Genomic DNA, 16269 nt, shown 5'->3' with positions numbered 1-16269 from the left:
CAATATTGTAGTGGGTTTTGTCATACATTGACATGAATTAAAGAGTATTCACTTTTTTCAAAATAAAAATGACACTGCCTAAAACAAGCCTTTTCCAATGAACCAACTCTTCACATGAGATGGCCAAAGTACTGGAGTTTCAGCTTCAGCATCAGTCCTTCCAGTGAACACCCAGGACTGATATCCTTTAAAATGGACTGGCTGGATCTCCTTGCAGTCCAAGGGACTCTCAAGAGTCTTCTCCAACATCACAGTTCAAAAGCATCAATTTTTCGGTGCTCAGCTTTCTTCACAGTCCAACTCTCACATCCATACAAGACTACTGGAAAAACCATAGCCTTGACCAGACAGACCTTTGTTGGCAAAGTCTCTGCTTTTTAATATGCTATCTAGGTTGGTCATAACTTTCCTTCCAAGGAGTAAGCATCTTTTAATTTCATGGCTACAGTCACCATCTGCAGTGATTTCGGAGCCCAAAAAAATAAAGTCAGCCACTGTTTCCACTGTCTCCCCATCTATTTACCATGAGGTGATGGGACCAGATGCCATGATCTTAGTTTTCTGAATGTTGAGCTTGAAGCCAACGTTTTCACTCTCCTCTTTCACTTTCATCAAGAGGCTTTTTAGTTCCTCTTCACTCTCTGCCATAAGGGTGGTGCCATCTGCATATCTGAGGTTATTGATATTTCTCCCGGCAATCTTGATTCCAGCTTGTGCCTCTTCCAGCCCAGCGTTTCTCATGATGTACTACTCTGCATACAAGTTAAATGAGCAGGGTGACAATATACAGCCTTGACGTATTCCTTTTCCTATTTGGAACCAGTCTGTTGGAGGGCTTGGGGGCAGGAGGAGAAGGGGACGACAGAGGATAAGATGGTTGGTTGGCATCACCGACTCGATGGGCATGAGTTTGAGTAAACTCCGGGAGTTGGTGATGGACAGGGAGGCCTGGCGTGCTGTGATTCATGGGGTCACAAAGAGTTGGACACGACTGAGCGACTGAACTGAACTGAACTGAATACAAGCCTAATACAATAAAAAAAAAAAATCAAATGCTAAAAAGTATAAAGAAGAAAGTGATAATCATCCATAACCCCAATACCCCAACAAAACACTGGGGACATTTAGACACAGTTCTATGCATACACCTTTTCATACTGCTCATGGGGTTCTCAAGGCAAGAATGCTGCAGTGGTCTGCCATTCCCTTCTCCAGTGGACCATGCTTTGTCTGGACATGACTTAGCAACTGAACAACAACTATGCATATACATACCTACTTAATTAGAATATATGTACTTTACAAAAATAGAATCATATTCCCTATAGTAATTTTTTAACCTAATATGCTTTAAAGACCTTATACAGCTATAAAATATTCCATTTCATGAAATATCCATAATTAACCAGTCATCTAAAATTAAAGATTTATTTATTTTTTCCAGTTATTTGCTGTGCTATAATGAATTCCTTTATATTCCACCTTTACATTTTGGTTTCACTATTTCTTAGAAAAAGAATTATGAATCAGATGATATGGGTACTAAAAATTATGAAAGACATTGCCAGACTGCCTCTAGAAAAGTAGAATCAATTTACCCTCCCACCAATGGTAGATGAGAGTACACATGTACCTGCAATTCACTGATTATTGTTCATCTTTGCTCATCTTCGCCAATTTGATAATAATTCTCACTGTTTTAATTGCATTTCATCACTTCCTTACTAGTCAAATAATCATTTTATGTCTTTACAGAGCATTGGCATTGTTTTTGTGAATTACTTTTTTCTAATTTTCACTATGCTTTGTCTTTTTCTTATAGATCTGCAGCCTGCTTTTGCTATTTCTTTGTGGGAGCTCTTCACACAATAAAGAGAATACATCTTTGTCCGCGTATATGTCATAAATAATAATTACCAGTTTGTCATTTCCCTTTCAACTTTTTTGCTACTTTTTGAATAAAGTGACTTTAAATCTTTATTTAGTCAATCTATTTATTTTTAAATTCATAGGACTTGGGTCACACTTAGAAAGGCCTTACTTATTTCAATATCTTAAAAGTATTCATCTGAAATATCTAGAAGTGTTAGAATTTGTTAATTAAATATTTAACTATCTTAAATTAATTTTGGTAATTACATAGTATAAAGGAAGAGATTTGATTTTTTTTTCTAAATTCCTAGACAAACTATTTATTGAAAAATTCATCCTTTCTACTCCCACTGAAATCCCATCTTTATCACATAATAAATCACATATATTTTTGTCTTTCTGAAGTTTCTTTTATAAAACACTGATTTACATATGTATTTCTGCAGTAATATTATACTTTTCATAATGTGACTTTGCACTGTTTTCATGTACAAAATAACATAAAACATTAAAACACAAAAATATTTCCTATTTTGTGTTATTTTATAATATCAAAGATATTGAAAAGGTCTTAGAATAAATGAGACATGATATTAGTATTAACAACAAAATACTAATACAAATATTACCTACAGTTTACACAGTATTTTCACATTACCTAATATTATGTTTACTACACTAAAAGGTAGTTATTGTTTCTTATTGAATTGTAAACAGTTAAGATCTGTTTAAAAACTTGCCTACAATCACATAGCAAGTAACTGGCAGAGCTAAAACCTCAGCATCATATTCCAGAATACTTCCATGACCCCACTAAGTTAAAAATAGAGCAATTACCCACAAAAGCCCAAAGTTCTCATTTTTTAATCAAACGCTCTTACCAAGAATATATACATACACACCTACATAAATGCATATATGTCTACATACATAAATATAAACACAATATGCCTTTATTTGAATGAAGAAAAACTTTAAATCCAATCTGACACTCCTGAAAGCTGAAATAATTCCACCAATATTACAGACCTTAACTACATAACACAATAAAAATGAAAGAGAAAAACTAAAAATCTGGATTATATTTCCTAAGAGACAGTCAACTTTGGTCTCCCAAATATAGGTAGAAATTGAAAACATTTTGTATTTAAACAAGAATATTTGCTTAATTACTAACCCCAAATAGATGAGTTTTGGATACACCACAAAACAGGTCCCACTATGAGACCCCTAGAAAGAACCAAGAAGCAGGAGACTGCAGCTGTGTGCATTAAAAGTCCAGGTTAGACCCAGGATTTGTTGGGGAGAAAAAAAATCACCATTTTCTCATGTAAGAGTATACAAGGTAGAAAGTTTATAAATTTCTCTAGGTTGATGTCCTGAGACATCAACCATCACAGGTCCTGTTGTGTAGCTCAGCGAGGAGAAAAAAAATTATTTCAAAGAATAGCAGAAGGAATGTTAACAATACATTTCCCAAATTTAAGGGGTACTGTTGTGCTAGCCAGGACTCCTAATTCACACTAGATTATTGCAATAATATACAGTAAATATTGACTTCCAAAGCCTTTAATGGTTTATACACATATTGTATATATTGTATCAATAAATTGTATGAGAAGTATTAATCATCTGTTCATGCTGTCAAAAGGACAACGTGATTTAAAAAAAAAAAAAAAAAGAGTTCAAATGAAGCAATTATATTCCCCACTCTGAAAACATTTTACAGGTAGCAAACAGTTGTACTATATAGTATGCAGTAAAATCTGGATTAAGGGCTGAAGAGAATCATTTTTTTTAAAAATTCATTTCAGTGGAGGAAAGAGATGAGGTGGAGAAAGAGAAAGTGCTTTCAGAAGAGATACGGCATGATGGGATTTCTTTGATTGGAGGTCAGGGACTGGCTGGAAAGGAGGCTGAGCCCGCAGAGAAAACAGAAGCCAGAGATCTGCCACAGAGTACTCTCCTGTGACCCAAGGTATCTGCGTGACATGCTGCATGAAACACAAAAGAAGCCAGCACCTCGTCTGAAGTGACGGATGCATCCCATACTTATCCCTAGGTAGCTTGATGGCATCTCTTTCCAGGCACAATGAATCAATAGCAGACACGACCTTTCCACAAAGTAGCTTTGATACCTTAAAGAGAAGTATGTTCTCAAGTACCAGACCCAAAGACGAAATATGTATACCTATCCCTAGTTAGAGGTAAGCAAAAAAGAAGTTTTGACTTTCAACAACAGAAAATATAAGTATATAAAAGTAAGACTGGGGTCGTATCCTAAAGAGCAATGAATTATTATGCAGAGAAGACTGTGTGAGATTCATTTTAATTTCTCCCTATAACATTCAAAGGAATTCAAATACTGAAAGGATATCTCAAAAACATGAAACAGTTTGCAAGTCACACATTTAAAATAATAGAGGCAAACAAAAGGAATGTCTTCTTTTCTAATATATCACCAAATAAGAAAATATCTAGAGGTTTCATTTATTTTCCAAAATTAAAGATTTTCCCAAATCTTTTTGATGAGAGCACAAACAACTTCAAACAGTAAGACTGATCCTCTGCTCTTTGAAAATTTATAATGAATAAAAGCATTACTTGTTTTTGAAGTTAACTGGAAATTGAGATTAATGGTTCCAGTAAACACAAATATATTTTGTATATATTCTCATATGTATGTTTTGTATAAACACATACAGGGGCCTGTAACTATAAAGTACTTTAATTATTTTTTTATATTATCAGGAAGTTATGTTAACCCAGAAACTAATTCCTGAACAAATAGATAATTCTATCTACTGGCTCTCTCATGGTATCATATTAAAAACGTTTTTTCCTCATCCCAAATATTCTTCAGCATGATAGTAGTGTTCTACCACAGTGATGATTGAGGAACTGTTTTTCCTGTATAGAAATTTCTCTATAAAGATTAACAAGACCAAAAGTATTCCTGCATTTAAAGCTAGAAGTATGAATATTAAACTGATACCTACAATTAAAAGATGAACTAAACACATCAGTCAAGAAAATCTTTCTTATTAGTGAATTGCTGAATATATTAAATATATAAGAAATAAATCAGAGATAAACTTTTAAACATACATTTTTCTTGTTTACATGATGAAAGCTTAGGCTTGCTGTTCAAGTTATTTATTCCAATTATATTGAGTTGTGAGATAGACTTGTGATTGTAGCGCCCTCTGCTGGGCTTTCCTGTCACAAACTCAATCTAATGTCACTGGGCCTGCATGAGTAGCTCAGTGGTGTCCAACTCTGTGACACCGTGGATTGTAGCCCACCAGACTGTTCTGTCTGTGGAATGTTCCAGGCAGGAATACTGGAGTCGGATGCCATTTCCTACCAGGGGATCCTCCCAATCCAGGGACTGAATCCGTGTCTCCTGTGTCTCCTGCATTGGCAGGCAGATTCTTTAGCTCTGAGTCACCTGGGAAGCCCCTAATGTCACTACTACAGTACAATCAAATATTTGCGACTTCAAGTGAAAAACCACTTTTTCAAAACTTGATCACTTTAAGCCTTGACAAGAATTATATGAAAGTTATAATCAAGACTTACTTTAACAGGACTTTACCAATTTTACATTAAGTTGAAGTATCATTATAGATTTTTCTTAAAGAGTAATATAAACACTACAAAACATGCTTTAATAAGTTTTATTTTTATCACCTCTTCTATTACTCAGAAGTTACTGAATTATTACTTAGGCAATACATTCAGGTTTTTTTTTTTTACATTCAGGTTTTTAAGACCATATTTATGACAAAACATTTTAGTAGATTACTATTTGTGTAATTTGATCTATTTTTCCCACCTTGTTCAATCAAAATACTTTACTTTTACAACATCAAGATAATCCTTGATAATACTATCTTCATTATTAGAAAAAAAACTGCAAAGCTTTAGAGGTACTCATCACTGTAATAACAGATTCATTTACTGAGTATCAACTATGAGGGATGTAGTATGTTATACACTTCAATACATTAGATATCCAGTTCTAAGAGATGAAAAAACCTAACTGCTCGAGATTAATTTCAGAACCAAGAAACTAGTGGTTCTAATTCCAAAGATTCAAGTCTTTCTACCAAACAATGTGCAGCAGTGGGGGAAAAAAAAAAAGCTTAACCATACAAAGCTCCATTTGTCAATGCAACAACAACTTGAGGAGGAGGGTAGGTGCAGACAAGTTGATGGGAAAAAATGTTTGAGAAGTATTTATATATCATTCATAAACAAAACAATAGCTTAGACCTTAAGGAAAAAAATTTTTTTTACATAATGCTGCCAGCTAGTGGCCCTATTTCATACTGAACCACTGGGAACAATACTTGATTTTCACATTACCAAACCAAAAATCCATATTCAGGACTTCCTGGCAGCCCAGTGGTTAAGACTCTGCACTTCTGCTGCAGAGATGAGGGTTCCACCCCTGCTTGGGGAACTAAGATCCTGCATGTCATGTGGCATGGCCAAAAAACAAAAAAATTTTTTTAATTCACATATAGCATTTTAGGACTTTGTTCCTAAATTACACATGCATAAGCCTGACCTGCTTCCCTGGTGGCTCAGATGGTAAAGAATCCGCCTGTAATGCTAGAGACCTGGGTTTGATCCCTGGGTTGGGAAGATCCCCTGGAGTAGGGCATGGCAACCCACTCCAGTATTCTTGCCTGAAGAATTCCCATAGACAGAGGAGTCTGACAAGCTACAGTCCATAGAATCATAAAGAGTCGGACATAACTGAGCAACTAAGCACAGCAAAGCCTGACTTAATGATATTTTACATTATCAAAGAACTAAAGGAGAACGTCTCAACCACCATTAGCATTAGTAATAATTAGCATTAGTAATAATACTGGGAAAGAATTTAGCCAGCATCAGCATATAAAAACTAAAAGGTATGCCTATCACTGTCCACAAAAAATAAAATTACATTATTTTAAATATTTTAGGATAATTTTAGGATATTTAGATTTCTTAGTGACAAAATACATAAATACTTTTCTCAGCAATCAAAAGCTTGCTATAATGTGGGCATAAGAACAAGATTATTGCCTGAGTATTGCTGGACATTATTCTTTGCTGGTCTAAAATGAGTACTTCTTGCTCCGTATGTTATTTTAGTTCAGACAATAAATGATTACAGTTATAAATTTTCTTTTGAAAAGAAAAGCACTAGAATATAATTTTTACATTTAAAATGGTCATATTTCATTGATAATCCACTATCTTAAGGAAAATAGCCTATGCAGCACACAGAAAGAAGTACACAGCTTCTATCATGGTATATTGTTCAACACCATGATATAAAGATATTCTTGTTTGACTTCTATCATTGTATGACATTATGATGAAATGATTTACTCAGTGGAGAAATCCATCATGATGTAATTAAAGACTAAGATCAAAAGATAATATATTCTATAGTATTATAATAAAGAATAAAACAAAAATATTCTATTAAAGTATATTAGCAGCAAGGAAAAATGTTCTGGGTTTATTCTCCAGTGAAAGAATAAGCAAGAAGTGGAAATGCACACACCTGAAACACAGCAAAAAAGGGAGAGACAGCCCCTATGTTGGACTGATTAACTGAAAAGGTCAAAATGGAAACAAGAAACAAAAGGGATAGTACTAGAGAATCCAGTGTTCCTTCTGCCCTATTTAGTTCAATCAAAATAGTTTATTTTACTACATCAGAATAATCCTTAATAATATTATCTTCATTGTTAGGAAAAAAAAGCTTTAGAGGTACGCATCACAGGTAATAATAAAAAAATTCATTTACTGATATCAACTATGAGGGATGTAGTACATTACACACTTTATATACTTTATATTCAGTTCTGAGAGATGAAAAAGAATAAGGCCATGGAGACAATATAAATTGCTCAAGATTAATTTCAGAACCAAGATTCAAATGCAGGTGGGTCTTACACATACACACAAAAATTCCAAGTATAAAATTAACTGCCTTATCCCACTTAGTAGGTGCATCTTATGAGGCTTATTAATGCAGCTAAAAACAGCAGGAGTTTCTATGATACACACACAGACATACGCTAGTCAATAAACACTGAAAAAAAAAGATTAAAAATTGACTTTTAAAACACTAAAATTATTTCTATAAGTATATAACTTACAGACATTTCCTGTATTGTCAAAGCTGGTAAGAACATCTTCAACATTCAAAGATCCACTATTATGCCTAGAAAGGAATAAAGCATGTTCTTTAATCTCTGACACATTAACATTTATTAATTATTTAAAGCTGACACTATGTATTGTGATACACTGAATAGTAACAAACCTTTCCATGTTGTGCTTTTACAGTATTTCTGCCCACTAGCTGCTGCTGCTGCTGCTAAGTCGCTTCAGTCGTGTCCGACTCTGTATGACCCCGTAGATGGCAGCCCACCAGGCTCGCCCGTCCCTGGGATTCTCCAGGCAAGAACATTGGAGTGGGGTGCCACTTCCTTCTCCAATGCATGAAAGTGAAAAGTGAAAGTGAAGTCGCTCAGTCGTGTCCGACTCTCCGCAACCCCATGGACCGCAGCCTACCAGGCTCCTCTGTCCATGGGATTTTCCAGGCAAGAGTACTGGAGTGGGGTGCCATTGCCTTCTCCAGCTGCCCACTAGAGGGAGAAGGAAAAGGACAGACTAGTCTTTGGGATATTTAATGCAATAACATTTCTTGATGATTAATCTACATTTTAAAGTACTAATAAGTATTTTATTATTTTAATTATAAGTGTGAGATAAATTATTTACCTTTTTAGAGACAACAAAACTCTACACTTCAAGAATCTAAAACCAAAAAAAGTAATCAACCTCCATAACCACACTCCACAACACATAATTTCCTCTTTAATGGCCCAACAAATTCAGAACTTCAGTCACAAAGAACTAACCAACTTTCAAGTCTGCACATTCCATTTATAGGGAGTTCTAAGTGCCAGGGGGCAAATGTTTTGTATCTTGCCCACTGATCTTAATTCTGTTCCTTTTCATCTCCCTTCACCTGATGGCCCTTTAAATATTTGATAACTGCTATTTTACTAATAGTTATAAAAGATACTATTTTTCATAAACAAATGAACCCAACTGTCAATAGATCATAGAGTCTGAGTTACTTTTCCAGTGGTGATTTTTAAAAGTTGTTGCTAATATATCTACAATCTTCTACATGCTCCCCTATATAACTTACAGCTGAAGTTCTTTAGGATATCGTAATAGTTCACAATAAGCATTAATAATTCATAATAAAATTTACTTTATCAACACTACTTTGTCACTAAAACTTATCATGAATGATGCACACTGTTATGGACTGAACTGTGCCCCCTCCCAAATTCATATGCTGAAGCCCTAAACGCCCCATCCCTCAGAAGGTGACTGAAGTTGGAGACTGGGCCTTCAAAGAGGTAATCAGGTTAAAATTGGGTCATTCAGTTCAGTTCAGTTCAGTCGCTCTGTCGTGTCTGAGTCTTTGCGACCCCATTAGGGTGGGCCCTAATGCAAAACGACTTTTGTGCTTACACAAAAAGGAGATTAGCACACACAGAGACAAGAAGGCTTGTGCACAGAGGGACAGCCACATGAGGAGGCAGCAGAGCGCAGCCACATGCAAGCCAAGGAGGCCCTGGATGAAACCAAACCTGCAACACCTAGATCTGAGGCTCCTAGGCTCCAGATGTGAGCAGACAACCCTGCTGTTAAAGCCATCCAAACTGCAGTCTTTTGTTCTGGGAGCCCTAGAGAGATACAGTAAGATAACAGATACAGAAAGAAAATACATGTCAACTGCAATACCCTTCTCAGAAGAACTTTTTATTTCTATCGCAGAGACCTAGTTCTTTCAAAGAGTGACCAAGGGAGAATGCAGAAAGAGTTACCTGCAATTACTATTGGCCTCAACAGCATCATAACCTAAGGCAATGAAGCTATCAACCACAAACCCAACTTTCATCATTGGTACAGATTCTGTATCTTCTCTGTGGATGCAAGATTCTAGAAGAGGTTATTTACGCTAACATGGAAAAAATCCATAGCACACATGTCAGAAGAGAAAAAAGAACAAAGCATTTAACATCTAAAACACAAGATGAAGCTATTAAAATGACCAGCAATACAGCATAGAGCTCAATTTTTTTTTTTCCTGAAGATAAAAGCAATATATAGCTTCCTCAAGGAAAAACTTCCCATAATCCTATCATGCAGAGATAACCACAGTTAATAGTTTGGTATATAGCCTTCAAATTTTAAGCTATGTTCACAGACCTGTCATTAAATAGCAGAGCACATTGTCCATACTGTTTTGCAATTTGTACTTTTTTCATTTAACATATTATAAAGTTCCTCACATTATTAAATATTCTCCTGCAACATTATTTTAATGGCTGCCAAGTAGTCCAGTAAATAATTGCACCACAATTTGTTGAACCAACACCTTCTGTTGGATTTTTAGATTATGCCCATTATTGTGCTTTATGCATATTACTTCAACAAACATCCTTGTAGAATTAGGATTGAGATCTTTTCTGATTATTTCCTTAGGATAAATACCTAAAAGAGCAATTGCTTTATGGTGTAGTTTTAATAAAGAGATTCTCTCGTGCACTTTCTCTCTCTCTCTCTCTATCAGAATGAAATAGACATTTGAGAAGAAATCTGAGACGAGTAAAAAAAAAAAAGGTACATATATTTTGCAACAAGTTAAATATTTCTAAACAGCAGAAACTGGGATAATTAAGGTAAAGGGCATGTTTAAAAGTTAAAGGCAGTATTCAAAACAGAAAGTGACACAAAACTCATCTACTTGAAAGCCAAGAACAGAAAGCCAAGAATCCTTATTTGTTGAAGCCAAGAACAGAAAGTAAACCCTATGGCATTAAATCGAATCAGGGACAGGGAAACAAGAGAACTAATCTCATTCCTTTAAAAACTTACAAGAAGAAAAGCAATTATCTATGAAGTTGAGAAACCTTAAAAGGTGGCATCTCCTGAAAGAAAAAGGTCAACAATCATTGTCCTCAGTGGTATAAAGATTAGTGCTAATTGTAAGAAAACTACCATGAACACAGTGTGGTAAATATTCAGTTTGATTATTTCAAGTTCCCTTTCCTTTGCTCCAAACCCAAGGATTGTTCTTTGTTCAGAATCACCTACTTCATTCAGGCTTCCCTGGTGGCTCAGGAGTGCAGAAGCCACCTGCTAATGCAAGAGATGCAGGTTCAAGACCTGGGTCAGGAAGATGCCCAGGAAAAAGAAATGGCAACCCTGAAAAACTCCATGGACATAGAAGTCTGGCAGGCTATAGTCTATAGGATTGCAAAGAGTCAGACACGACTTAGCAATCAAACAACAATAATATCTACTTTATTCAAGTGTCAACGATATAAGATCTTGTCTACCCTTAATCTTTCAACTGTTTACCTAAGCAGGTACACATTTTTGCTTGGATAATGGGTTGGACAGTAATACCTACTGTATTGGAACTTCTCAACTTCTCAAGAAGAAAGGGAACTTCTCAAACTTCAATCTTTCCGTTACACTGATAATTAATGTTATATATCAATGACGACTTTTTGCTAACATAGCCAAGATACAAAAAGTTCACTCCATGGTTCTCCTAAATTCCAAAGCTTTAACTTGTTTCCTAGGTCTTTAACCACAAAAAAGAAATGATAATTATGTGACATGACAGGGGTGTTAGCTAATAGTATGGTGCTAATCATTTTGCAATACATAAGTGATTGAAGTCAACACAGTATATATCTTAAATTTACACAATGGTATATGTCAATTATATCTCAATAAAGCTGAAAGAAAATATACCAGTACTCAATTTCTTCCTCCAAAAGTCAACCAACATTTTTTATAAGCACCTAAAGCTATGCTAGAACTAAGGACCTTTGATTTTTCCCAGGAATGGCCCATGGAGTAAGAAATAAGGAGCAAGTCACTGGGGCAAACATTTATTTGAAGAGGAAAAAAAAGAAAAGCTACCAGAGAAAAATTTGAAGCCTACCTCGTGGCTCAGATGGTAAAGAACCATCTGCAATGTAGAAGACGTGGGTTCAATCCCTGATTTGGGAAGATCTCCTGGAGAAGGGAATGGCAACTCACTCCAGGACTCTTTCCTGTAGAATTCCATGGACAGAGGAGCCTGGCGGGCTACAGTCTATGGGGTTGCAAAGGGTCAGACATGACTGAACAACTTTCACTCATAAAGGTACAAGAGATTGAAACTAGAGGTTAAAAGTAAATGAGGGCTAAGTATGGCACCACAAAGCACAAACAATAAATGAAAAAAAAAAAAAACAGATACACTGAACTTGAACAAAACTGAAAACTTTTATACACCAAAGGATACTATCAAGAAAGTGAAAAGATAAACCACAAGATGAGACAAATTATTTGCAAATCACACATGTGATATGGTTCAAGTATCCAGGATATATAAAGAACTCTCACAATTCAACAACAGAGAAAAACAACCCTAATAAAAGTGGGCAAAGGACTTGAAGAGACATTTCTGAAAATAAGATATACAAATGGCCGATGTGCATATGAAAAAACGTAAAACAGTCACTGGGGGACTACAAATCAAAACAACAGTAAGATATCACTTCACACTAACATGGTAATAACAAAAATAATAATAATATAGGGAAAATCATAGGAGCTTGCATGCGTGGGGAGAAACTAGAACTCTCTTATATTCCTAGTAGGTAAAATGGCACAGTCACTGCAGAAAACAATTTGGCCATTCTTCAAAAAGTTAAATAAAGAGTCACTATATGACCCAGTAACCTTGTCCCTCAGGACACACCTATGAGATTTATAAAATTATAGATTCACATAAAAACTTGTACATGAATGTTCATAGTAGCATTATTTTCTCTACTTTTTAAAAAAATTGTAAAAAAAAAAAATGTATTTCTGGCTATGCTGGGTCTTCATTGCTGCACGTAAGCTTTCTCTAGTTGTGGCGAGCAAGGGTTACTTTAGTTGTGGTGGGCGGTCTCATTGTGGTGGCTTCTGTTGTTACAGAGCATGGGATGTGGGCATGCGGGCTCCAGGACTGGGTATGCGGGTTCAGGAGTTTGGCTCACAGGCTGAGCCTGGGCTCGTTAGTTACGGTGCATGGGCTTAGCTGCTCTCAATCATGTGGGCTCTCAGCTCCCTGACTAAACCTGAGCTCCCTGCACTGGCAGGCAGATTCTTAACCACTGGATCACCAAGTCAGTCTCTCAGTAGCATTATTCATAATAGCCAAAAAGTAGAAATTACCCAAATGTTCATCAACTGATGAATGGATAGACAAAATATGTTAGTATCCATATACTGGAATATTATTCAGCCATAATAAAGGAATGGAGTATTGATACATGCTATAACATAAATTAATCAAAACACATTATGTTAAGTGAAAGAAGCCAAACATAAAAGGGCATATATCATATGATTCTACTTAAATAAAGTGTCCAGAATAGGCAAATCTATACAGATAGAAAGTTGATAAGTGGTTGCCAGGAGGAAGAGGAAGGAGTAAGATGGAGAGTTACTAGTAAAGGGAATGGGGCTTCATTTCATGGTGATGAAAAACGTTTGAAATTTGAGAGTGGTGATGGTTCCACAACATTGTAAATGTACTAAAAACCACTAATTGCACAATTCAAAGTGGTTAAAATGATTACTTTTTACCTTGATTACAAAAAAAAGCGGTCCCCCAAAATTAGAAAAAGTAAGCCAGAGAGTGGAATGGGTCCTCAAAGGCTGCATAATAACAAAGATTTTCAGAAGGACAAGGTTTAAAAAACATGATTCTAGATGCAACTGACTTTGGAGCTCTTTCAAAAATAAATGGCTAAAGCCTTATTTTTTCAGTCTTACATCTACTAGTTAGAGGAAACTAGATTTATACAGCATTTCTACATTAAAATAGGAAAATTTTAAAAATATCAAGAGAACATTTTGATTTATTGAAACTGTGAATACATGTATATGCAAGCAAACTACACAATCATGATTGGAGTTTAAAATAAACTAGAAAATTAGATTATAATGGGCCCATATCTGTGATTTAAGCTTCATGAAAACATGACTCAATGAATTATTTTCTATATACACTGCATCACATTTTGAAGGTACTATAAAGTTCCTTCTGCAGTTTGTTGTGATCCACACAGACAAAGGCTTTTGTATAGTCAATGAAGCAGAAGTAGATGTTTTTTTGGAATTCCCTTGCTTTCTTAACAAGCCAACTAACGTCGACAATTTGATCTCTGGTTCCTCTGCCTTTCCTAAACCCAGCTTGTACTCCTGGAAGTTCTTGGTTCACATACTGTTGAAGCCTAGCTTGAAGAAGGATTTTGACCATAACCTTACCAGCATGTGAAATGAGCGCAATTGTCTGATGGTTTGAACATTCTCTGGCACAATACTCTCACTTCCTTTGGGATTGGAATGAAAACTGACCTTTTCCAGCTCTGTGGCCACTGCTAAGCTTTCCAAATTTACTAAAAAAATGAGTGCAGCACTTTTACCAGGATCATCTTTTAGGATTTGCTGAAGCTGAAGCACCAGTATCTTGGTCACCTGATTCAAAGAGCCGACTCATTGGAAAAGATCCCGATACTGGGAAAGACTGAAGGCAAAAGAGGAAGGGGGTGGCAGGGGAAGAGGTGGTTAGCTAGCATCACCAACTCATAGGACATGAATCTGAGCAAACTCCAGGAGATAGTGAAGGACAGGGAAGCCTGGCGTGCTGCAGGCCACAGGGCTGCAAAGAGTCAGACATGACTTAGCTACTGAACACAACACACACATAAAGTTCCTTCTAAAATACAAAATAAAATACAAGAGAATAAAAGCTGTTTTAATAGTCACCCCTGATGTTAATACTACTAACATTAAAACTGTACTTTTTAAATATAAATTTAGTATCCACATTTGCCTCAGTTGCCAATCTTGCCAAGTTTTAAAGGAGTACCTATGACACCCAATTACTGGCTGTGTGACCTCAGTCATCTTATTTATATTCTCATCTGTAAAATGAAGATAAAATCAGCATTTGCCCATAAGATGCTGTGAATTAAATAAACTAGTACATGTAAACCACTCACAAAAGTGCTTGTCACGTGGCCCGGCACTCAACTGTCAGCCATTATTAATGTTGCTATGATTATATATTTTTATTCTAAGATCATAATTCAGCTCTAGAATTCTATATGTTTACTGATGTGGAGAGATACCAGCTAGTTTGAAAAAAAAGAGAAAAAACCCTGGCAGCCATTGTGCCAAAATTCTAGCTCAGCCACCTGTCTTCTTTCTATAAAGAATCTTTCTATAGGATTTAGTGTAATATTAACATAGAAATATTTATTCTTTCAAAAACGGTTATATCACAAAGAGCCACACTGCTAGAGAAGAGTCTTGCTTCTATATCAAGGTCATCTCCACCAAGTGTTCTCCAAGTAGAGAACAATGTCTTATTTTGAAAGCTCCTAAGAACAGAAGAGTTCACACTTTCTCTGGCTAAGTCTTACCAGGGCCTTGAAGATGTCAGGAAGTTATTCTTGGCACAGTTTACACTTATTGCCTCTTATCACAGTGGAGGCAGAAGATAAGTTTTAGAAGTTTATACCTTACTGTTTCTCCTTCTCTTTAATATCCTTATAGACTCTATCTTCCAACTGTTTAATTATCTTCATTCCTGCTTCACAGAGTTATTGGAAGGAGAACATGAATTAAAATACATCAAAGCACTGGGTGCTATACCTGGCACACAGTAAGTATTTAATACACTTTTCTTTCCTTCCTAATCAAGGACTAAACTAATTGCCTCAATCACAAATGCCAGGCAATTGAGGTGTTCTAATTAGAATTTCACAATAGATGTACACAAACCCCAAAGTTTTTATCCCTATTTAGAGTTTTCAGTAAAGCAGTATTATGGAATCAGATCCTAACTGTACTTCCCTGCCCACCCTAATCAATTTTTATCCAAATCCTAAATATTCAGCTGTTACGGTATCTTTCAAAGCTTAGATATCTTAAACTAAAATAGTTCAAGAAACATATACTATAAATAGACATCCTTTGTGAAAACACTTTTCTTAAAATTATTCCTAATTCACCTAAACTGTATTCAGACATATTTCCACTTAAAATGCTTTTTGATTTTTCTACAATTACTGTAAATGTGCTTCTCCCTTCCTTTCAAAATGTGTAATCTTGTCAAGAAAAAGGCAGATTTTATAAAAATCAAACACCTGAAGTAATGTTGCAACATGCTAGACTATAACTGTGAGAGAAAAATTAATTCTGTAAAAATGGTATCTTATAACCTCAGTTTGCAACTCT

The 16269-nt window shown here is 35.5% G+C and overlaps 1 protein-coding gene across 2 annotated transcripts in view; it reads right to left on the bottom strand.

The window, feature by feature from the left end:
• The window catches only part of CAMKMT (calmodulin-lysine N-methyltransferase), a 410943-nt gene that overhangs the window by 380770 nt on the left and 13904 nt on the right, over positions 1-16269 (bottom strand). For both annotated transcript variants that reach the window (XM_043468465.1, XM_043468464.1), the window contains exon 3: positions 8043-8107. In XM_043468465.1, coding sequence (XP_043324400.1) covers positions 8043-8107 — 65 coding nt within the window. The remainder of the gene's footprint in view (positions 1-8042; positions 8108-16269) is intronic.

Source organism: Cervus canadensis, chromosome 5 (genome assembly GCF_019320065.1).
Source record: "Cervus canadensis isolate Bull #8, Minnesota chromosome 5, ASM1932006v1, whole genome shotgun sequence".
Classification (NCBI taxonomy): Eukaryota; Metazoa; Chordata; class Mammalia; order Artiodactyla; family Cervidae; genus Cervus; species Cervus canadensis.
This window is presented reverse-complemented; position numbering and strand designations above follow the sequence as displayed.